The 25,831-nt window shown below is 37.0% G+C and overlaps 1 protein-coding gene across 1 annotated transcript in view; it reads right to left on the reverse strand.

Annotated features, from left to right (window-relative positions):
* The window catches only part of NKAIN3 (sodium/potassium transporting ATPase interacting 3), a gene marked incomplete at both ends in the record, with an annotated part of 613,987 nt that overhangs the window by 274,681 nt on the left and 313,475 nt on the right, over positions 1-25,831 (reverse strand). The window contains one exon of the mRNA XM_080802810.1: positions 5,026-5,163. Coding sequence (XP_080658936.1) covers positions 5,026-5,163 — 138 coding nt within the window. The remainder of the gene's footprint in view (positions 1-5,025; positions 5,164-25,831) is intronic.

Raw genomic sequence — 25,831 nt, forward strand, 5'->3', positions numbered from 1 at the left:
CTCATGGTTCATCTCTCCTTAACTGTCATGCTGAGTAGTAGCTCAGGAAGGAGGTTTATGATGACATAGCAGGGAATTTTCCCCGTAACAATTCAAATTACACAAGTTCTTGTTTGCACATGAGCTTTTTGCATGAAAGTGCCAATAACTAAACTGTGGACCTAGCAAATTAATTTGGCTTTCTTTCTAATTTTTTAAATGCAGTTTTGAATTAATTTCCAAAGTTGGTATTTATACAAAAAAAATTTTAATTAGCTAATGCTTTTGCATTTAAATTAATTTAAAACTGCCTAATTCAATTACTGCCCATGAAATAACAGATTTAAATAATCCTAAGGTAGAATCTCCTTTTGGAATGTCTATGTAAGAATTAAAATATTTGATATAGGAATAAACAGACAGGAAGAAACAGTTGATTCTAGAACAGTACTTTATGCTTTCTGCTTCATTTTGTCTATAGTGAAAGAAACACAAAAGGTGTATTCAAACCCTACAACTGACCTTGATATTCACTAATTAGATATCTATGTAGATAGGTAGATGGATAGATAGATATCTCACACCTTGCACCTATGCTAAAATAAATTTCAATCAGTAAAAAGTACCATATGACAAAGTAGTTTTGGTGTTCTAAAAGTAAATATAACAATAACAAACTGCACCTTATCTGCAGTGATACTATCCAGTGTGGAATTACTATTCTTTTGTTTCGTGATTGGCTGCATTTTTCTAATAGTCTTTGCTATAGGACCTCCTCAAATACAGTGGCGGGAGTCTACAACACTCCATTGCTTTAAAAAAAAAAAAAAAAAGAGTAGTAAGTCAGCTAATGGTAGGTGAAGGCAGAGCAGCACATACCATATATCATGTAAATCCTCAGTTGAGCTCAAATTGAGATCAAAAAGACAGTAAGGCCAGTTTCTCTTATTGAACTATTGTAGGTGTGTTCTGAGATAAGAAATCACTGTCCAGTCCATCCTATGAAGTAATCTCATCCAATAGACTTTAATTCATTTATTCTTTGTTCATTTAAGTAATAAGTATCTTTAAAGCCCCATGCATACCAGGAGAGACCTAGAATACAGCAAGGGGTAGGAGCAATGAGCCTGCCAGCAGGACATGGGTGAATGGAGAGAGACAGGCGAGAAACGAGGGTTGTCGCTGTGCAGAGAGCTAGGGTGGAAGGTGTCACCAGGATCCACGGGAGCAGAGAGGAGGAGGCACTTACCCTGGAGTGGGGTGCTCAGCAAGGCTCCGAAGAGGTGACCATTCAGTGGAAGCATTATTAAGAGTTTTCCAAGAGGGCAAGGAGAATAGGGCATTCCAGGCAGAAAGTACAGATGCAAACAGAGGAGGCAAGAAACAGCATGTGGTCTTTAGAAAACACAATAGCTGCGCACAGCTGCTATGAGGTAGGGAAGTGGGGTGGGCAGAAGAGGTAAGCAAAGGAGCAGTTTTTATGAGCTTTGATTTTCCATGCTAGGAAGTCAGAAGTTTGCCGATAGACACTGTAGAGGTTGTTCTGAGTGGTCCTTTACCATAACCATTTTCATAAGGGTGATTAATTCTTTAAATTCAGCTGTGATAAACCCTGTTGTCAGAAATGGCAGTGACTTACAATCTGAATTTCAGCGCTCCAAAATGACTGTTACTTGGAAATGGATTACATTTAACTGGTATTATGGATGATTGTTTCGGCCAACAAAGGACACTAATACTAAGAACACCGCAGGTGAATTGGAGAGAAAATCTCCTGCACTCAAAAAGCTCTCTCCCTGCTCTGTGAAAAGTCAGTATGAATTTCTGATCCAGGACTCCTCTCATTGCTACTGAAAAGTTGGTGCCTCCCGAGGCACACCTTGATTAACGTGGCATATGCCATATTTCTTTTCCGACTTTTTCATACTAGAGTTAATCCCTGGCCGCCAGTGGTAGATTCAAACCAAAGCATTCATGGAAACAACTCAGGGATGAACTGCCCATGGTGTGAAGAAGGTAACATGGCCTAGCCATCCTCCCAATAACAACTTGATCTTCCCATTAAAGGTACACTTTGTGAACAGATTTTCCATGCTTGTGGATTAAGGATTCTTCAACCATTTCTCCCAAATGGACAATTTATACCCATGTTAGAACAAGAGGTAATCTGGAATCCCATACAGGTGACAATATTCTATGATCAGCTGAGGTGGCAGGGCAGGATCCTTTTCAATACCAAAATTTATACCGGCAATGCTACCATATCATCTGGAATCTGGTGGTGAAGTGTAATATAATAATCATGATAAATCAACTTCAAGAACCTGACAATACACATCCAGTTCTGCCACTTAACTACCTGGGTTCCTGGGGTTGGTCACTTAACCTTTCCTTGTCTGTAAAATTAGGGATGCTAACACATACCCATAGGTATTTGTGAAAATTAAATCCAATGGCATCTTTGGTGTGGAGGGCTTTCCCACCAACTCATTGTTTCCTTTCTCTCCCTGTCCTGGGATATGGTCTTAAGTAAGATAGCAAACAAACAAACAAACAAACAAAAGGTAGAAATCTGATTGGCATCCACATTAAAAGAGAAAATGAATATGAGCAAAACCATGGATTGTTTTTCTAATAGATTTTTCTTGAAGACCCTTAAAGGTCTAAATCCTCCTCCTCTTATGCCCAAGACAAAAAAGGGAGAGAGGGAAGAAAAAAAAAAGACACCAGAAAAAGAAGTTTTATCACTAATGGACTCTGAACGGTAAACAACTACATGGGGAGAACAATAAATAAGTATTTACTGAGCATCTAGTACATTCTATGTTCTCAAAGAACCCTGCCTGGTGGGAGGACATAAGTATGAACCAATTATAAAACATGCTCAAGACATAGAACAGGAGTAATTAACTACTGATCAACCCAAACAATCCTTGCATAGAACGAAGGAAGTGTGCTCCAGTCCCTGGAGCTCAAATATACAGGCAGGGCTATAAGGGCAAGAGCCTGGAGAAGCAGGTAGAAGCAGGGCACAGGACGTGGAAGTGTACAAACTCTCAGCCCTGTCACCCTTCTCATGGCCCTTTCACAGTCTTTTCATCACCTCCTGAGACCCCAGGTCTGTATTTGATCACCAACATAGCCCACACTTAACACAATGCCAAATACATGGCAGAAACTTAATAAATAGTATTTTAATGAATAAGTTAATGAAGAAAAGGAGAAAGAAAGTTAAGAAAGAAGTGAGGTAGATGCACCTGGCTGGCTCAGTCGGAAGAGTGTGCAACTTGATCCCAGGGTCATGAGTTTGAGCCCCATATAGGGTGTAAAGTTTACTTAAGTAAATAAAATTTTTCTTTTTTAAAAAAGGGAGGGTAGGAAGGGGAGAAGGAAGGAAAGGAGGGCGAGAGGACAGACTGACTGTGAGATCCATGCTCGGTCAGGTGGTCAGCCAAGGATATTCTTAGATTTATCTTGCTAAGAGCTAGTGAAGAGTTTTAAACCAGTGATTTAGGGAAAATGCAAAGGACATACTGGAAGGTAGGAAGGCTGAAAGCAGGCAGGAAGTCCACTTCCCAGAAAGAAAAAGCAGAAGCCTCAACCTAGGCCATAGCTGTGTTTAGAGTGTGTAGAGCTAGTATGTGGAGGGTACAACCAACAGGACCAGGTAATGGCCCTAATGTGTGCCACCAGCTTCATTCCAGAGAGGTCACTGGCTTTCCAGCTCCCTGGCATTTGGAGCTTCCTCGGAACACCAAAATCATAAAATATAAAGTCTGCGGTGAGTGAAAGTGCTGTGTTTACAGTAACAAACTAGAAAACAGAATCCAATATGATAGTTTGCTATTACGCATATTGAAGTGTTTTATGCTACAAATCCAACTGCATGAGACACCCTTCTAGCAGATTATACATTTCTTAGCAGAAGTTGGCTTTCAGAGAAGAAGAGTAAGGCAGAAATTGTTTAGTCCTTGCAGCTGGCGGGGAGATACCAAACTCTCCTAACACCCAGGCAGCCATTTTGAGTTCAGAGTCAGCTGTGGGTCAGTTCGGTGATGTGGGGAAAGATACAAAAAAAGCCATTTGGAGATTCAAAATAGAGAATTAATGTATTCATAGAAAAATGCATAGCTTTATTCTTTCCATAGTTGTGCCTGGATTAAATCAAAATTGAAAGAGGGCCTATGTTTAAGTCTAAGGTTTTCTTCTAGTGAGGCAATGTCACTGCATTACAAGAAAATACTCACTAATTCTTCTGAACATGGTATATATATTTAGGCTCAATAAGTATTTTAGGTATGTTATTCTTACTTACAATCACTTATATAGGCTTATTTCTCACAACTTTATACATGTAGCCTAAAACACTGCCTTCTTTTTTAGAAAACTAATTACTGTGAATAACTCCCATTTAATTGTGGAACACAGTATACACGTCATTAAACTGTCCTGCAATGGAGGGTGTGCTGACCATGTTTGGTATAGTTGGAGTATGGAACTAACATTTCAAATTTATCTTAACAAAATGGAGACAAGTTCAATGATATGAAGTATGAAATACATTAGGGATGAGTACTAAATAACCTTCAGTACATGCATTTTTAATGTCCTAAATCACTTAAAATTAAATTATATTATTGTTATCAATAAATAGTTATGGTTATGAAGGTTTGCTTTTTAGTGACATATATCATGGAAATGGCAGTTAATGTACATTTATGTCTCATCATGACATCCGGACCACAGCCAGACCTCCTACTTTATCCAAACCCTGTTTTGATTTTCCTTATGAAACTTGAATTCACCGTTACATGGTGTCTTGATCTATGTGTCTCACGTTCACACTCATGTTGCTTTGATCTCACTGTAAGCATTCACTGAGTCATTTTCCCACAGATTAGCATCTCCAAACAGAATTCAATACCTAAAGGCTTGAACAACAATGCCACATCATATCCAGGGGAATAACTTAATGATATTTCATTAACCTCCATTTAGTAATTTTGTAGCACTTATTGCAAGATACAGGATAAAAATAAAACTTACCACCACAATATATCGAGGTCTGTACTGAATAGTTCCAAACAAACCCAATATGACGACTATTATATGTAGAAAATTTCCAAGAATTGGTGCCCACTGGAAGCCAAGGAAGTCAAAGATTTGCCTCTCCAAGGCTGAGAGCTGAAATAAAGCAAAGAGAGTCTATTAGCACCTAATCCAAGCGTCGTCACACCATTTTAATATTTATTTCATGCCTAGAGAAGGCTGCATAGTCAATTTCAATCACACTCATGGACATCATCATCACTAGAGTTGTGACACCCACTTCATGTACTATTTTATGCAACTTCTCTCAGAAAATATGCTAAGATAACTTCGAGGTTATAAAGTACAAAGAGATTTTAAACCTATCTGGAGCTTGACATATGCTCCTTAAATCATTTTCTCAGTAGAAAATCCAGGCAGATATTTTAGAGTATCATATTCTATGATATGAGTTCACCCATTTTTTAAAAAGATTTTTTTTTTTTTTAATTTGAGAGAGAGAGAGAAAGAGAGAGAGAGAGAAAGCGCGCACGCGCACGCACTCATGAGGGAGTCGGGTGGGCAGAGGGGGAAGCAGACTCCCTCCTGAGGGATCCAGATGTGGGACTCAATCCCAGGCTCTTAGATCATGACCTGAGCCAAAGGCAGCCGCTTAACTAACCGAAACACCAAGACACCCTGAGTTCATCATTTTTTAAAAGATTTTATTTATTTATTTGAGAGAGAGAGAGTGCGGGCACACAGAAGAAGGGGGGAGGGGCAGTGGGGGAGGGACAAGCAGACTTCCTACTGAGCTGGGAGCCTGTTGTGACTTGATCCCAGGGTCCTGGGATCATGACCTGAGCCTGAAGGCAGATGTTAATTGACTGAGCCACCCAGGCGCCCACTTAGTTCATCATTTTTTTTTTTTTTAAATAAAATGATTGGCTTAGTATAACACACTTGGAAAAATAACTACAGGCTTGAATGTTAGAAGTGGTATGATTTTGGAAAACAAGCAAACAAACAAACAAGCAAAATACAACCCAAATCTCCCACTCATCTCTGCCTTCTTGTAAGAAATATAGATTACCAAATATATTTGGTTTCTTTGCTTTCATTAGTCCATCATGGATGATAATGACTAACCACTTTTTTCATAATGAAGTTTAGTGATTTATTTAGCTCTGGACTCATAGCTCCCATGTAAAACTAAGTTAAATAATTCTTTTGGATCATATTTTATTGAGATCATATACTTTTATGAGAATTCATCCTAGATTAGGCAAAATCCATTTTGTATAGAGAATTAAAAATTATGGGACTATTACAATTGTAGACATGCACAGTTTATTACATTTGCATTATATACAATTACATTTTAATCAATTATACACTGTATTAAAACATACACTTAAATAATTTGTGTATGATTGATGAAACAGAAGAATTTCATATAGTTTAGTGAATGCCAAAAATATCATTATCCTATTAAAATGATATTTATTGTGTTGGATATCTAAAAATTTTATAGTTCCACCTGCTGTATTTGGACACTAATTTTATACCTTTTGGGCATTTTTCTAAATTTACTTTGATAAAATAGTAATTCTAATAAAATGTCCAACAAATAGCTATGTTGATGGCACTAAGAACTGCAGATTTGAAATGAAAATGGTACCCTAGGTATTTTTCTAGTTATGTAGCAGGTGTATGCCTGAATAGCTTTAATTTCCATGGACATAAAGAAATGTCCTCCATCCAGAAAGCTGAATTTACCTTGGTTAAAATTCACCTTCAGCAAGCTGTGGAGGAGAAGAGAAATGAGCAAATGCCTAAAGACAACCACACCAGAACCACATTCATTTCATGGGCATTTCCTGATCATCAAGTGATCTGTCACCATCCCCTTCTCGCACAAATGAGAGGATGCACAGAAATGGCTAAAACGTGAAATAATCAGAGGAAGGTAAGAAGCAGCACCATGTTTTCAATCCCGTTTGTCTGTTCGTGACTCTAATTAGTTCCCTGGAACCTTCCCCTAAAAATGCAGCATTTTATTTATTGGCCCATCAGCGATGTAAATATGCAGTTTTTTATGTCCAAACAGGATGGATGTGCTCAGATAAAAAAGAAAGCCTGAAGAGCAGCTGCAGGCAATTTATTCTGAAAAGCAACCCTATTTTAAAGCTGTCGCGCATCACAAAAACCTTTAAAGTGAACTTTTCAAACAGAGAAAAATCCATTTTCTTTTCTGTCAGAAGATGCATGGACAGCATTCTCTTTTATGATATTAAAGAAAACACACATAATGAAAGAGAAGCTGAATTAACACCACTTATTAGAAAATCCGCTTGCTTTCTTGAAGACATTATATCTATTAAGTTTGTTCTCTGATAACTTACTTAAAAATGGATTCAGGTGGCTTGAAATAAGAGCACAAATGAAAGGTCAGAAAAAATCTAAACAGGGAGGGGATCATATTGAGAATTAAAAGAAAGGCAGCTTTAACGACTATTCAGGCCAAGAAAAGTAGGTTGCAGTAGTTGACCCTGAACAACACGGGTTTGAACTGCACGGGTTGTTAGAGGAGAATTTTTTTATAAGTACAGAATGGTACCATAAGTGTATTTTCTCTTATGATTTTCTTAGTAACATTTTCTTTTCTCTAGCTTACATTATTATAAGAATACAATACATAATATGCAAAACATACAAAAGATGTGTTAATTGACTGTTTTCATTATTGGAAGCCTTCCAGTCAACAGTAGGCTATTGGTAGTTAAATTGTGGGGGAGTCGAGAGTTATATTTGGGTTTTCAACCAAATATAACACCAACTCCAGAGAGGAGTTGGTGTTCCTAACCCTCCTGTTGTTCAAGGGTCAACTGTGTTGTATTTTAAAAAGTCAACTAACAACAAAAAGTCCATCCAAAGTAAACAAACCACCATTGCATTTTTTTTAACTTGGTTATTTGGTCTAATTTCCATGTTAAGTTATTTTGTCATTTCGTTTATAGGCAAAGATCGTCTCTCTAAATGTCATAATCTCTAGAGACACCACTTATTGCCTTAGAGCTTGACATTAATAATAATGACCCAGAGCCACTAAATGAAGTTAAATGAGATCCAGGTTGCTTTGTTAACTCAGAGAGGATGAATTTATTTTAGAAATATCTCTGTCAGAATGGTTCTCATCAAAGGAGCACGCCCGGGAGTGCACACTGGGTGCATCTCTTCCCAAATCCACCAAATCCATGGTCAGTGACCTCAAGTTGGGAATCTGACATCAGCCATCATGGGAATATGTACAATATGGACATTGGGAAATGCTGAAAAGCAGGGTTTTGTTTGTTAGAAGAATGTTAAACGTTACCTGTGCACCACTGAATACAGCACCTAGAAAACAGTGGTTCTGCTCCAGAAAGGTAATGAAAGGAAATGATCAAATGTACAACGCAGCATGAACAGAAAGCACCCAGCCCCAATGAGCACAGAAGCATGGATGGGCTCAAAGACAGTACCAGCAGATATGCCACAGCGAAGACAATGACTGAGACACTTGAAGATTTTGAGATATCAATAAAGTAGAGAAATCAGGAAAATTTAAAGGCCACGGGACACTCCAGAGAAAGCAAAAAACCAACCAGTCACCAGTGTAAAACATGAAGCAGTCATCTAAAGAACAATGAAATCCTTTCTAAGTGAACTGTAAAGAAGGTAAAACTCTGGAAGCTATAAGAATATGATGTAATAGGATATGTTTCTTTTTCTGATAAGATAAAAAGTAAATACGATCAGAATCTTAATCAAAGGAAGGAAAAACAGGATGGAGGGAAAGAAGGAAGGGTAGTGGGAAGGAAGGAAGGGAGAGAAGGAGGGAGGGAGGGAAGAAAGAGGACCAAATCAGTGATGTAAGGAAAGCATGGTTAAAGATACAAAGCAAATTAGAATGGGGAGTTATTTTGAATGTAAATATGAAGAAGCCATTCAAACATTCTCCTTGAGTGGTGGAGGGATAGGACCGCTGGAACTATAGGGGAGAAATGTAACCCTCACTCATACTTGGGGCTGCATGAAAAATAGTCCATACTCATTATAATGTAAATGTTGCTTACTGGATTACAGCTTTCAGAATCAAATTGTAAGAAGTTTGGAAGTCTTCATTATGGTTACGGAACAAAATGTATGTGTGATTTGACTATATAAAGTGTATTCAACAAAAATTGGGAAAGGCTTAATATTCTGTATGTATGGCAACGGGAATGGAGTTGTGCTCTAAAATTCTTTTTGTAGGGTTAGGCATTTCCTTTCACCAGGGTTCAAGGTAGGAATATTTCTTATAAATCTATGAATCATTAACTGCAACCCACATTAACCACACATACCAATATCAAGAAATATTTCTGCTTCCTTATTTTATGCCCACACAAATAGGAGCACCTTTAAAATACAGTAATTTTCTTATTTTTTTAAAGATTTTATTTATTGATTTATTTGTCAGCGAGAGAGAGAGAGAGTGCATGCACACAAGCAGGCAGAGTGGCAGACAGGGCAGAGAGAGAAGCAGGCTCCCTGCTGAGCAAGGAGCCCGATGTGGGGCTCCATCCCAGAACCCTGGGATCGTGACCTGAGCCAAAGGCAGTAGCTTAACCGACTGAGCCGCCCAGGCGTCCCACAGTAACTTTCTTATTGATCCATATATTATGTTTAATAATTCACATGGTATTTTGCTTAATTGCTCATAATTATGAATAATTGTGAAAATTAATTTATACTTAATTAAGGAGCTATAAAAACTTTAGGTGACCAAACATTTCCCTGGGCATTTACCTAAGCTGGGTCTACACAAAAAGCTTCTGCCCAAACAAAAGCTGGGTTAGAATGCTCATTCTTCAGGAGCGAGTACCCTTGGAGAGTCTACTTCCCAGTAAGAAATGTGAGCTGGCGTTTGCTCCCATACCCCTTGGCCTTTTACCCTGCTCACTGGAGGCAGACTCAATAAAAAAGATCTAAACAGGGTTTTTCATGTGGGCAGAATCATAAGAAAGCATTTGACCAAACCATAGTTTCATAAAAGACTGTGAAATTGAAGCATATTGTATGACTGATATACTCGTCTGTTTAACCTCTTGCCTAGGGATTCATGCAGTCAGTATTTTATAGCCATGAAGGATCAAATCTTTCCTTAAAGTGGTAATTTAAACGCTCTAATTAACTTTCCTATTAACTAAGTTGGTATCAGGCCATTTCAAGTAAGTTTTGAGTTACTAGAGTAGGTTTCTTTTTGTCCAGGAAATCAATGTAGCCCTTCGCTCCACTACCATCATCCTTGTTTCCTTTGCTCAAAAATCTCATGGCTACTCAACTCCCAGAGGACTTTTCAAGCTTGAAGGTGATAGCGCCCAACTTGTACACTCACAGACCTGTCCAAGGCTAAATTATGGTCTTATATTTCAAGCTATACTTTGTGAATATTTCTTCATGGCTCTAAAAAAAGGATCAATAGCATTTATAGCATGAGTCCGTTTCATAGACCCATGTCACAAAGAGTTCTAACAACTTGGAGATTTACCAATACGCTAAAGTAGGTGCTATTCCAGAGAAATTTCAATGTGTTTGTAGACTAACCAAGCCTTAGGAGGTACACAAATTTCAGTGATCCAAAAATTCTAGATAGGGCCTGGCCTGCTTGTGATTTGGTTTATCCAGTAAAGACAGGAATAATGTTAAAGGCTTCACAATTTCTGCATGGTTTTGTATTATCTTTGGTAGGGGTAGATGGCAAAGATTATTCCATTGAATCCAGAAACCAATCATTTAGGGAAATGAATAAAGTCAAATCATGTTTAATATATCACCTCCTTTTCCTGTTGCTTGATTTTTATTGCCCTCTCCGATGGCTGAATAGCCATTAGTGTTTATGTAGCTTGATGTGGTGGAACCACGAATGCTAGGGGATGTATGTTCCTTAATGCCAGGTGTCACTGTCTAAGTTGTTCCTCAAACTGACTTTACTAGACTTCTCGCAAACCTTCTTCCACCCGGAGGAAGGCTTCTTTTCAGAAAAACTCATTGAAGTGGTATTAAAATTCAAGACTTGCAATGTAGGTATTAGGATTTTGATGCAAATAAAGAGTTTTAACTCCACAGAAGTAGCTACAAAGCCCTACCAACAAGGGATAATGGAAAGGAAGGGATAAATATTTCCAGTACATATACTATATGATATACATATCATATAATATCTCAGTACTATCCCATTTGAAATAAAAATATTATGAATAAACCCTTAATCTTTGCCTAGATAAAAACACTTTCATGTCAATAATGAGGAAAGTTACTTGGGCTATGGGATACTTAATGATCAATAACAACACTCAGCACTTATGTAGCAGTTTGTATTTTCAAGTCACTCTACTAACCAAATTCAAGATACTCTGACTTTTTCAAGAAGAATTAATTGAGAGAGCCCTTGCAGTAGTTGTTTTTCCTAGAGTCCAGAGTACGCTTTGAATGGCAGGCATTACAAAAACCACATGATACCAGATCATGTATGAAATGATTAATCAAGGTAATATAGCAAGATTGCAGAGACAAGCATAAAATAGTTTCAAAAGTCCTTTTCATCCAATCATTAGAATGTCATCAGTGATTTCTTTTTAGATTCAGTTTTTTGAACCTAACCAATTATTTTTTCTTTTGTGTAAATTCATTCGTTGGTTCAGCATGTACCATTTCACAATAGCTAGGGCATAGGCAGGGTATAAGGATGAATGGCAGAATTCTTGGACTGGAGAAGCTAGTTCATACTCTGGTGGGGAAGAAAGACCTAGATCAAATAATTATAATAAAATATATATACTATGGTACAGCCGTGTTCAAAGAGCTATAGGAACACAGAGAAAAGTGTTTTAACCTCTGCCTGGCACGACCAGCATGTTTAAGACACCCTTACAGAAAAGGTGGCTATTGAGCATGGTTCCCAAAGAATGTTCAAAATTTTTCATGCAAAGAAGAGTGGGGGCAATTAATTCAACAATGAAATAACAATGAAATACAATTAAAGCACAATTAAAGAGCAATTAATTAAAGCAATCAATTAAATAATTAAACAATTTGTTAAATTAATTACAGAACAAGTAAAGCAAAAGGCACAGCAGAACATTTCAAAGTGCCATAAAATGTCAATTTTAGCTTCACTAAATTTAAGTCTACTTTCAGGAATTTGTCTTAATTAGACAAGTCGAAGGATCATTGCACAGTGTTAGGTACATGGACTCTTGAAACGGACTGGCTAGTTTCAAATCCTGACTGTCACTTATTAACATGTGATCTTGGGCAATACACTTAAATTCTCGTGTCATGGCTCCTCATCTGTAAAATGATAGAATCTATTTCATCATGTGCTTTTGTAGACTGAATGAGTTCATACACACACACACACACACACACACACACACACACATATATATATATATATATATATATATATATATATGAGACACTTAAATCTGTGCCTGGTGCACATGTATACACACATATGTGTATGTAACATTTATATGTGTGTGTATATATATATATATATACACACACACACAAATACATATTTGCTCATATAAGGATGTTCACAAAATGATGTTCATAATGAAGGGGTTAGAAAACTTAGTGTCCAATATTATGAGATATTAAAAGTGTATATAGATAAAGTGAACCACTACATATCCATACAAAATAATGTAGATCAATATGTATTGATTTAAAAAAAAACTAATCATAATATATTATGTAGGACAAAATCATGTGCACATATAATGACATTCTACTTGATAACAAGAAACATATCTAGACATTCAATCAACATATTTTGAGACCCTACTAAGTGTATTAAATCCTTGTGTTGCTATCCAGGTAAATCTGTGTATAGAAACATACAACATTAAATCCATCTGTCTAAACTGTAACCAAATGGTAGGATCTTGGTCATTTAAACAGTATTGCTATTCAAGTTTTTCTAAAAATTTTATTCAACAAACATGGATTATTTGAGAGAAAGATTTCTCCCACCATCTCTCTCTCTCTCCAACTCTCTCTCTCTTCCCCTTTCATACTGTGTGTGTGTGTCTTTCACCTTAATCCACACTATGAAATACATTTTACATAGCATACATACTGAAACAAAACAATCAAGAAGCAATGTTTAATCTTATGCATGCCATAGTCTGGTCTATTCTATTGTATCTCATTAGCAGTGCAAGTCTAGACCAACTAAATTTATTTCCAACCTACCAGTCGGTCAAGAGCTGTAGTCTGCTAAACACTGGTATAGCACACATGCCTCATTGGGGAAAATGACGAGCAAGTTGTGCCTCGCTAAAGAGTTTGTGATTTACCTTGTTCAGAGCCATTAAAGGTTTTATCTCATGCATAAGAGTTTCATAAATAGTATTATACCTTAGAAAACCCCTCTGTCAGAGGTTTGGAAGTGTTTTTATCCCATTTTGTAATGGGAATAAGGAGGTAATGGGGAAAGACTTGGATTGAAGGTAGGGCACATGATGGAAGGTATTACAATTTTCACATGAGAGACAATGGAACCCTGAACTGAGTAACACAAGGGAAATCAGAACAGAGACAGTGTGGAAATATTCAAGAATGAGAATTTAAAGTCCACTCATATGTGAGAGGTGAAGGATAACCCAGGTCAACTTGGCTTACATCTTTGTTCTGACCAAAGAAAACTTGCTGGGTGGATACTGTTAAAATCATTGAAAATAAGGAGGAAAATTACAGTTTTGAAGCTGATGTGTTTGAACTCCTTACAAATCTTACACAGTGTCAGTTACATATTTCATCTGTGGACTTTCCCTATCCTTTTTTTTTTTTTTTTTCAAAGATGGATTACAAACTAGTGTGGGTGGTCTGTTGGTAGATGGCTCACCTTGATAATACGTCAAGGCAAGGAAATTTGCCACTGAACTCAATACAGGTATGGAGACCCCTCCTCTCTGTCAATATGTGCATAAAAAGTCAATTTAGGTTAAGCCAAAAATTATTTGAATAACTGAAATAATAGTAAGAACTGGGCAAAAAAACATGCTCTAAGGAAACCTAAAACCTACTAAAAATAACTTCTGGGTTACCTACTGTTAGGGACTATTTTAAATACCACCCGTCTTATATCAACTCAGTTAGCTTTGCTAAATACATAAAATTTCAAGCTCCAGGGTTTAAATATAAGAAACGAGCTTCTTATAATTAAGTAAACTTTTAAAATGCTTTGGCAGCAAACATTTTAAAAGGATTCTTACATTTACCAATAGGTTCTTTTTTTTTTTTTTTTAAGATTTTATTTATTTATTTGACAGACAGAGATCACAAGTAGACAAAGAAGCAGGCAGAGGGAGAGGAGGAAGCAGGCTCCCTGCTGAGCAGAGAGCCCAACGCACAGGGCTCCATCCCAGGACCCTGAGATCATAACCCTAGTCTAAGGCAGAGGCTTTAACCCACCGAGCCACCCAGGCGCCCCAATAGGTTCTTTTTAAAAAAAAAAAAGATTTTTATTTATTGATCTGAGGGAGAGTGAGAGCAAGAGACATCACAGAGGGAGAGGAAGAAGCAGAATCCCCACTTAACAGGGAGTCTGATGCGGGGCTCGATCCCAGGACTCCGAGATCATGACCTGAACCAAAGGCAGATGCTTAACTGGCCACCCAGATGCCCCTTTACCAATAGGTTTTTATCCAGACAGTGGTTTTCACACTTGTTTTCTAGCACTGCAGACACTGATACAGATGCAAGACAAACCCATGCCGCGAAGAAACTAGGGGGAGGATACTCTCTCTCCTTCTTTCACATGAAATCAATAATACTCTGTGTAAGAATTCCACAAAAATTAGGCAGAAGGGAATAATCTGTTAGTGTTTGTTCAAGGATGTCCCTTGACCTCCAGACAGTGTGATTTCATCATTTGATTCAGCTTCTAAGTATCCTTCCCCCGCCAAAAATTATCCCACAGCCTAACTCCTCCAACTTAGCCAGGCAGAAGCCGACCTTAAGAAATGCAGTTCCGGTCCATGAATAGCTCAAGCCAGGAACAAGGCAACTATTTTAGCAAAAGCCCAAAGTGTCAATTTGTTACAGAACAGTGATTGAAGATTGAATTTCAACCCTCCAGTGGAGCCATAATGGATCCAAGAACACTAAAGTTGAACCCCCTAGGCTGAGTGACCTATACAATCCCACAAACAGCTGGCGGGAACATGCCTGCCGTGGCATTTAAGACTCCCATGGAGGTTTTACTTAAATGGCAACCCAGCATGAGAAGACAGAAGAGAGGGTTATGGGCCAAAAGTTTCTTTAAGGGCCTTTTCACATTTTTATTTGTAGCAGAGACCACCTGCAAGAATGCCTTTAAAAAATTCCTTTAAAGTATACATTTTCAGCAAGAAGTAGATTTTTCATTTAGGAGTGAAATTAAATGTTTCTTCTTTAGAAAATGATACAGGAAAAAAAAAAAAACCTGAACATGTCAAAGCATCAATGTTATAGCAAAGCTATTCTCATTTGAAAATTAGAGTGCACAATTAACATTTAAGCAATAGAGTGTTGATGGTGTTAAAGTAGGTTGATGTCATCAACTGCTTCTTTTTCTTACTATGGTTCTCTTAGTCTTTCTCTTGCTGTCCTGAATGCACTAGGTAGCAGCTGCTTGAGTATCTCTTTGCTGTCCATATTCTGGGAAGGGGGCTGGTAGGGGCTGCAAACCGCTGACAGTGGAACATAGTCTTGCTGGTAGAACTAGTGGAAACCTCAGACAATGTTTGAGGTATTTTTGATGTAAACTTGCACGTATTTTCTTCTTCACAGCTATCACTGCCCAATAGCTATGACCTAATTTGCTGAGATGGTCTTCATTAACTTGATACAGGTGTCTTTCATCTTCAGGGTTTCGGGGGACAAACTGATCTAACCACACTCATACTTTTTGGACATTAAGGTGTTTCTCAAAGGATCAGTGAAGCTTGATCCGTCTCTCAGTGCCCAGTGTTTTAGACTGTGAGTGTACAAACAGATGAAATACAACAGAACCTATTCTATGATCTGTCTTCTGGGACCCCTGTTAGTGACAAGGGTTGAGTTAGTGTTAATCTTATGAGCTCTGGTGTAGCTATGCCGATCATACAGAGATAGACTTTCAACATCTTGAGCTTTTATCTCAGCCCCACTCATCCCCTTGCTTCTAGTGAGGATCCATATTTGTAAAGTTCTGTGTAGGGATAATGCTTTTCCCCTCAATTTATGTATAGTTAATATAATGACTGTTCCATGCTGAGCCTTCTCATGTTAATAGTACAGAACATATTTGTGATCCTTTGACCTATGTCTCAAAGAGCTTTACATTTTAATATAAAAGAAAGACTAATGTTTTTACAAATCTACTTCTATTTCTGATAAAGTTAGGGGAAGAAGAGGGAGCTAATATTTGCCTATCACCTATTGTGTGATAAGATATTATCATATACCCTATAGTATAGCTTACAAAGAGGGCATTTTTGCTTTCATTTTACACAGATTTAAAGGGCAAATAATACACTCAAGAACCAACATGAGAACCTAGCTCAGTCGGCACCAGAGTCCAGAATTTTTACACCAGAGTATTGCCTTTCCCTGAAGGTTTACATTAATTCCTGTATGGCTTAAATATTTTAGAAAAAGATATATATATATACAGTTTATAAAGTTTACAGACATCTCATTCGTGCCTGCTTCATGAATTTATTTTCTGATCTGTGGTAATAAGGTTGTAAGAATAAATTCAATAATTTCTAGGAAGTAATTTAAAAAAAAAAAAAACACGTAAGATTTTCTCCTGCAGGAAGATAGAGGAGGCTTACTTTTCTGTATCATTCTGCTAAGTACATCTACAAACCTCACACATCACATTTTAAACAAATATAGGACTCTGAAAGGTAGAGAGAAGAAGGTAGAGCAGTTAGGAACCTGAGGAATGATGAGGTAGATGGTGATTTCCCTGGGTTTTCGCTCCCTATACTCCAGACTTGGAATTATAAAACTGGTAACTCAGAAATGTCAGTGGGTGCAGACAAAAAAGTCCTTCAAAACTTGTTCTCTCGGGGCACCTGGGTGGCTCAGTGGGTTAAAGCCTCTGCCTTCGGCTCAGGTCATGATCCCAGGGTCCTGGGATCGAGCCCCACATCGGGCTCTCTGCTAGGCAGAGAGCCTGCTTCCCTTCCTCTCTCTGCCTCTCTCTGCCTACTTGTGATCTTTCTCTCTGTCAAATAAATAAATAAAATCTTAAAGAACAAACAAACAAAAAAAACTTGTTCTCTCTAGTCCAGGGATTAGGAAAAGGGCCATGCTAGCTCAGCAAGAGTGAAAACTTTTAGGCAATAAACACTCTACTCCAGTCAAACACCACCAAAAAAAGTGCAGCCACTCCCACAGTGATGCCAAGAAGGCTGAGTGAGGAACTTATAATTCTGCCCTAGCGAAAATATAATAAGGCAAGGATGGTGTCAGAGAAGTCCAAATAGGGAGTTGAGATTTTCATCCCTGCCAGCCAATAATGGGTGCTCTCCACCCTGGAGTGACTATGGTGACCATATGGGGAGCTAGAACTTCCACTCCTACCTGGCAGTGATGAGGCATCTCTCCCTTTGAAAACTAGTGGATAGTTCATGTTTTCACCCACGCCCAGAGGTAATGAGGCTCTTCCCACCATGGTGCCAGTGGAGATGAAATTCCCATTCACACCTAGCAGTAAAGAGGTATCAGAGGAGTCTGAAAAGGAAATCTGTGTTTCCACTCTACTTGAAGCCTACTGCACCCTCTTCTCGTGCTAGAGGAATGTCACAAAAAAGGAAGTTAAAATGGGAGATTTAAATAAGATCCAGTGTCTCATAACTTAATATAAAGTTGTCCAGGTTTTAAAGTCACTTGTACCAAGAATTAAGAAGATCCCAACCTTACTAGAAAAAGACAGATAATAGATGCCAACACCAAGAACAGACAGATGTGAAAATTATCTGACAAAGATTTTAAAGCAGCCATGACAAAAATGATTCAATAAGGAATTATAAGCATACTTGAAACAAATGAAAAATTAGAAAGCCTCAGCAAAAAATAGAAATCCTCAACCAAGGAGATCTAAAGAACAAAATGGAAATTTCAGGACTCAAAATATAATAGTAAAACAAAAAGCTCAGTAGATGCAGTCAACAACAGAAAGGAGGGGGCAGAGGAAAGAAGCAATAGAATGGAAGCTAGAACAATAAAAATTACTCCATTTGAAAACCATAGAGAAAACAAATTGAAATAAGAAATGACCAGAGAGGCAAGGGCCTATGAAACTATAATAAAATATTTAACATTTCTCTCACTGGACTTCCAAATGGAGAAGACAAAAAGGGTGAGACTGAAAAAACATCTGACGAAGTAATGGATGAAAACTTCCCAAAACTAGCAAGAGAAATAGACCTAGAGATTGATCAAATTGAGTGAACCTCTATCAGAATAAATCCAAAGAAATACATGACAAGATGCATCATAATTAAACTTTTGAAAACTAAAGACAGGTAGGTAAACTACCCTGACAGAAGCCAGAGTAAAACAACACTTAAATTATAGGGGAAAATAATTTTAACTCATTTGACACCAGAAACTATGGAAACCAGAACAAAGTAGCACAATATTTTTCAAATACTGAAAGAAACTGTAAACTGAAAATTTCATACCCAGCAACAATATCCTTCAGGAATTTATGAAAATTGAGACATTCTCAGTTAAAGAAGAATCAAGAAAATCTGTCATCAGCAGACTTATTCTAAAAAATTGGCTAAAAGAATCTCTCTAAACAGAAAGAAAATGATCAAAGAAAGAATCATGAAATGTCAGGAAAGAAGAAATAACACAATAAGCAGAAATACCAGCAAATCTCTTGAACTTTCTGAAGTATATTTGATGACTGAAGCAAAATTTATAATAAAGTTGTGGTTCCAAATATATGTGGAGGAAATATCTAAAATAACTATATTATTAAAGGGGTAGGGTAAGGAGAAAAAAAAATGAGGTCCAAGGGTTTTATACTTTACCTGAACTGGTAAAATGATGACACCAATAGACTGAGGTAAATTATGTCACTCCAAGAGAATCAACTAAAAAAGCTTTACATAGAGATATGTTAATGACACTAGATAAATCAAAATTGAATTCTGAAAAATGTCCAACTAATGCACATGAAGTCAGGAAAAGAAAATAGAGAAATGAAAAAAAAAGTGAGAAAATACAAAATAAAATGTTAGAATTTCAATCCTTAATATATCAAGAATCACATTAAATGTAAATGGTCTAAATATATCAATCAAAAGATAGAAATTGACAAAGTGGATTAAGAAACATGACTCATCTGTTTGTTATCAATGAAAAACTCACATCAAATAAATGACATAAGTATAAAACTGCACTTTTAATTTCAATTCAACCTAAGAATCCTTGTTTTTTAAGTCAAGCATTTTGTCCAATTATATTTACTGTGATTAATGATATGTTTGTATCGCTTTTATTATCCTGGTTTTGTATTTATTTTTCTTGCCATTTCTAGGCTTCTTTTTTCTACCTTTATTTTGGAATGATCATTTTTTCCCCCTTTCTATTTTCTCCCCTTACTAGTTTCAAGTGCATGGACTTTACGTCTTTATTTAAACAATTACACTAGACTTCTTAGCATATGCATACATAGTTATCAGTGTCTATAGTTATCCATTATCTTTCTCTTCTTCCTAAACAATAGAATGACCTTAGAACAATATAATTCTCCAAATAGCAACTTTTATGTATAGTTTTCTCTTTTGACATTTTCTTTTTATTTTATTCAGTCAGTGTTTGTATCTGATTTTTACACATATATAGCATCTTCCTCTTCATCAATTATTCTTGTCTCTAAGACTTTCTCTCTGGGAAAATATTTTTTCCTGAAAAATGTATTTTCAGATTTGTTAAATGAGGATATCTTGGTGGTAAACTCCTTCCATTCTTCTTCACTTGGAAGTGTATTTATTTCATTCAAACACTTAAAAACAATGCCAATTAAGTATATTTCACTTTCTGTCCATTAAAAAAATGTGCTGATCATAGTCGTGGTAGTAAGAAGTGAGCTAATTATTTCTCCTCTGAACACGGTATCTCCTTCCTGCTCCACCAACAAATTTCAAAATCTATGTTCTTGAAGTTTGGTGATTGATTATAATGTATCTTTGTTTCGATGTCTTTTAATTTTTCTTTCTTGGTAATTTTTGGTTTTCCAGCATCTGAAGAATGGTGTTTTTCATCAGTTCTGAAAACTTCTCAACTAAAATTCTCTTCAAATACTTAACATTTGTCTTTTTCTGTCTTTTTTTTTCCTAGCATAACTCCATGCAGGCACACAGAACGCATTACATCTTATTCTCTCTTCATCTTCTACATTTCCTAATTCTTGTTTCTTTTTCCTACTGCATTCTGTATAATATCTTCAAAAATATTTTCCCATTCATCATTTCCCCCATTATTTTGAATTTTCTGAACTTATCCATTGAGTTTTTAAAAATTAATATTACATTTTTAAATTTCTGTTAATTGTATATGATTCTTTTTTGCTCTTTCCTTACATCAAACCTTTTTTACTTCTTTGAGTATATTTATTTGTACTTATTTCATATTCTACCCCTGATATCTTTGCGGGCTTAATTCAGCTTATTTAATTCAGTTTGCTTTTTCTATTGCTTTACAGGTATGGTGCCTTGGTTCTCTGTATATTCTGAATTGTTGATTTTGAGTCTACTTCCTTGGAACTTTACCTGGGGGAAATTTTGTTATTTGTTCTGAAAGTAGATAACCTCCAAAAGGATTTTTATTTGCTTTTGGATTTTCACTTGTATTTGCCAGGTGACTTGAGACACTAATAGCCTACTACTACTTGAATTTAAATTCTTTGCTTATAGATTTTCTGGATCACATAAATGGTGTGAATTTAGCTTACAAATCCATGTGGAGACTAATCTATTTTATGAACATTCAGGAGAAAACTTTATTTTTTTCCATGTTGTACCAGGATTGGAGGCAGACAATTTTATTTATTTTTGGGTAGGTGGGTTGGGGGGGCTTGGGTCTAGTACTCACCTTCACTTTGAAGCTTTAGCTATTTGGGGTTCAGCTCTATGAAATGGTTCTTCTATTAAATTCCTAGCCTCAGTGGTCCTTTGAGATTTATCTCTTTTTCACTGTTCTTTCTTTGAGTCTTGGAAACTGAAGCTCAGGTTAGAAAAACTTAGTTTCTTGTTAGTTCATTGATGGAATTAAAACATTTTTAAAATCTGACATTTAGGGATGCCTGGGTGGCTCAGTCGGTTAAGCCACTGCCTTGGGCTCAGGTCGTGATCCCAGGGTCCTGGGGTAGAGTCCCTCATCCAGCTCCTTGCTCGGCAGGGAACCTGCTTCTCTCTCTGCCTCTGCCTACCACTCTGCCAGCTTGTGCGTTCTCTTTCTCTCTCTCTGACAAACAAATAAATAAATTCTTTAAAAAAAATCTGATATTTACAGTTGTTTCTAATACCAGTGGTATTCAGGAAAATTATTCTACCCTATTGCCAGAAATATGTCTTCAAAGATGTTTCTGATCTCAAGTATTATACTGCCTCTATTACATGTTCCTCTTATGGAATTATAAAGAAAAATGTCTTATTTCAAGGGAACAAAATTCCACTGATGTATTTTATTAGGACATTACTAACATAGGTCATCTTTATGTTTTGAGACAAAGCGGAAAATTGTACTCATCTAGTTCTCCAGCAAGTGATGTTACTGTTTCATACTATACATTAGAACAAATAAAAGTAGAATTCTTCTTTTATAATAGTGATTAAGATCTGATTTTTCATTATTAAGCTATGGGTTTTTAGAAACTCATGGATCAAACTGTGTGTTAAGCAGAAAAAAAAATACTGCAGATTCATTCTCATTATGTAAACATTCGAGGGCAAAATTGTAGCATGAGATATAAGGCTTTAATAATCCAGGGCCTGGGTCAGCTTATGTTTTTATCAGGTAGCATACATACAAGGAATACAGCAGTGTTTGTGCTAGCGGCTTATGATAAATATCTGTCAAATAATATTGTCTTCAGAGAAAGAAAGGAAACTTTTTTTGCAGTGAAAATATTCAGTGGGCAATCTTGCTTTAAATCATGATAGATGTAGTAAATAAAATGGGTATTTACATGAGTTGAATGAAATAAGGGCAATGGTTTGCCAGGTCAAGTGGTGGAGTTTATTTTTTTGGCTTGGGCTATAAGGGAAATAAAGAGACAAATAATATGACAACTTTAATGGCATAATTCTGCATTAATGTGATAAAATGGTAACGGAAGTCTTCAAGCTATACACATGACATTCTTCCCTGAATTGTCGAATTCTATATAACCTTTAAGTGGGAGGAGATTTGGGGATCTTATGTCTTTGTCTCCACCACAACCACCACCATCTGTTTTTCCTCTTCTATCCATCTCTCCATGGTAACACATATTGATTTACCAGCATGATCGCAATTGTATGGCCAACTTTATGTAACCTTGTCCTGGCAACCATGAACCCTGCAATTTTCTCCTTCTATCTTTGCATTCAGAGTCACCTTCTGGTGGCTGCGTAGCTATATTTTAGTTCACACCACACAGAGGGGAGAGGTGGTGTTTTTTAGTCAAAGGTGCCTTTTATCCCAGCAGCCATCTCGGGGCCAGAACTTCTCCAGCAGTTCTTTTGTGAAAGTTGAAGCCTGACTGGCAACTGTAAGTGTACATACTTGTGAACAGCATTAACTGAGATTTTAACATAATCCAGCCAGACAAAAGAGAACAGGGTGGCTGGCATCAAGTTCAGAAATAGCATGTTTCCTTTTCCTTTGTTCCACATAGGGCCATTCAGGATACAGTTGAATGAGAATTGGATGCTTCTTTAATCACTGAATATTAACATCCATAATAACGGAAAATGTGAATGAACCTCTTATCAAGACTGGACTCTCATTCATCTTTATGGTTCAACTAAGAAGAGAATGTAGGTGTTGCATAACAACAGATCACCAATGCAAAGAAATCATTATACTCTCTGGAGTCAGCGTACTATTTTATTCTAATAGTTACTAACTTAATCAAAATAAGTGTTCTTTAAATGAATGAGGGAAAAAAAAAAGGCATCCTTAGAAAGGGCATCTTAGAACTGATGATGATATGTGAATGTAGCTTAAACAGTGTTCAACAAAGTCCTTACTCTTTATTTCCTCAATGATTGTATATCTGTTGCACCACAATATTTAGAACATGTTGAATTCAATAGTTACATATTGAGTATGTGAATTATGTCCTGGGTCAAGGCATAAGAAATGCAGTGGAAAGACCCACATCCTGAGCTGCTTTGGTATTTTGCACATGGTAAGACTTGATTAAACACATTGGCAAAGAAATGTGATCAAAACTTCTTTTTTCCACCCAAACGGAGTAAAGGTAGAGCGAATGTTTCCAAGAGAGTGGTGACTCAAGCCAAAGACGTAGGATCAAATAAAATATACATGGCCAGCAGGATCTCTGATGCAAGGTTTAGCTACCAATTTTTCAAGAGTAAGCATGTTTGACACGTTTCCCATCTGACTTCTGCATGCAAGTCTTCTTGCAGAAAGTCCTGCAACAGTGACTGGTTGGTTTTTACAGTGATATAGCCCTGTTGTCTCTAAATGCAACTCAAATTACAAACTCATTTCCAAAGGTTTCAAAACACCTGTTCGAACATAATAGCCTTTGTCCTCTCTGACCTTTGGAGGCTGAGTGAAAAGTCTGAAAGTCAGAAGCCAACCCTTTTCCATCACCACACACTCAAACAATATGATACTAATTTCTCTCATTTTTAAAGAGTCTTCCTTATTTCTTCTCTTTTATAATAATTGCTAAGGCACAGATAAGCCCTATTTTCACAGCTCCTTTGTTTTTCCTCTTCATCAGTTGCACTGATATTTCAAACGAAGCTAGTTTGTGGCTAAGCAACAAGAACAACAAATATCGAAAACTCTCTGGTCGTAAAACTTTCTGTTCAAATTACAGAAGTCCTAACAAAAAAGATACTGAACTCAAGTGAAGTTGGGGAGCCTAGAGACTCAACTTTTGCCCTTGCCTTCTGCCAATTCATCCCATTACTCCCTATCCACCAGGGAAGAGCAGCACTTGAAAAATACTAAAGTAGATGATAAAATTTTATTCGTACATTCCAGAGTAGCCAATACAACTTTTCTTCAAATCATTATTCACTATGGGACTCTGCATCAACAACTCAATATAAAAATGTTTTCTTCTCTACTCTCTGTGTAGGACTAAGTGTGTGGCAGAGTCCATTCAAGGCTTACAGTTAAATTGAGGAAATGGGCAAATAAATCACCCATACAAATAGAGTCGAACAGTGGAGGGGAGGAAAAAGAGAGCAGCAAGACGACATCAGGACCCCAGCAGATCAATCTCCAAAGTGCTTCTGAGACTCCAAGGTCAAGATATATAAACATAATAAGGACTTTACATTGTTCTCCCTGCACCAACCAAAGACATGTTTCATTTGATCTTGTATATTCTCCCCACTTCCGACGGAATGGCAATCCTGCTCTAAGAATATGCACAATCTTTTACAATGTATGGCACACCTAATTTTCTAGGAACACCAAAGTCTTTTTATCTGTATAAAATTCAAGACTCATTTGGCCTCAGAGAAGTTTAATAAACATGACTTTTCCTTGAACATCTTACTCTGTTTTTTTTTGTTTTGTTTTGTTTTTGTTTTTTTAATTATTTATTTGACAGAGAGCATAAGCAGGGCAAGCAACAGAGAGAGAGGGAGAAGCAAACTCCTTGCTGAGGAGGGAGCCTGAGTGGGGCTCGATCCCGGGATCCTAGGATCATGACCTGCGCCAAAGGCAGATGCCTAACCGACTGAGCCACCCAGTCACCCGTTGAACATCTTACTTTTTTGAAATCATTTCTACTTTCAATCTTTGGATAAATATTGTTTGAACATTTTTAACTGTGTTTCATTGTAGAGAATATTTCATACTCTAACTTCAATTCTGCCATTGTCAATGATGTTTTAGGAACTATCCTAGGCAATACCAGAGATTTTTTTAAAAAGTAGAGGAATCATTATTTTCCTAAAAGGATTGAAAATTTAGTAGGAATGAAAAGTCAAGTCCCCAAATGACAAAACAGGATGAGATAAATGACAGAAGAGAGGGATAAAACAAATGCTGTCCTAGTTCAAAGGAGAAGATGGAATTACAGATTCTTGGGTGTTGTCCATATTTTTCAAAAGGAAAAGAGGAGATGGTATGAAAATAAAAAGGTAAACAAGTTTGTTTTTTTTAAAAAAAGATTTTATTTATTTATTCGACAGGCAGAGATCACAAGTAGGCAGAGAGGCAGGCAGAGAGCAAGGAGGAAGCAGGCTCCCTGCTGAGCAGGGAGCCCCATGTGGGGCTTGATCCCAGGACTCTGGGATCATGACCTGAGCCGAAGGCAGAGGCTTTAACCCACTGAGCCACCCAGGCGCCCCAAAGGTAAACAAGTTTTAAAGGGCATGGTTTGGAGGCAAATAGTGAAGCAAAGGAGAAAGAGAAATATTTACCAACCAAAGTGACATGACTGAAGATTCTAGCTAAAGGGTAGTCAATGTGGACATGCAAACTATAATTACGAGTTTCTAATCATTTGTTGGTCTTCAACACTATTTCTTACCTCACTAGT

The sequence above is a fragment of the Martes martes genome, assembly GCF_963455335.1.
Source record: "Martes martes genome assembly, chromosome: 4".
Taxonomy (NCBI): Eukaryota; Metazoa; Chordata; class Mammalia; order Carnivora; family Mustelidae; genus Martes; species Martes martes.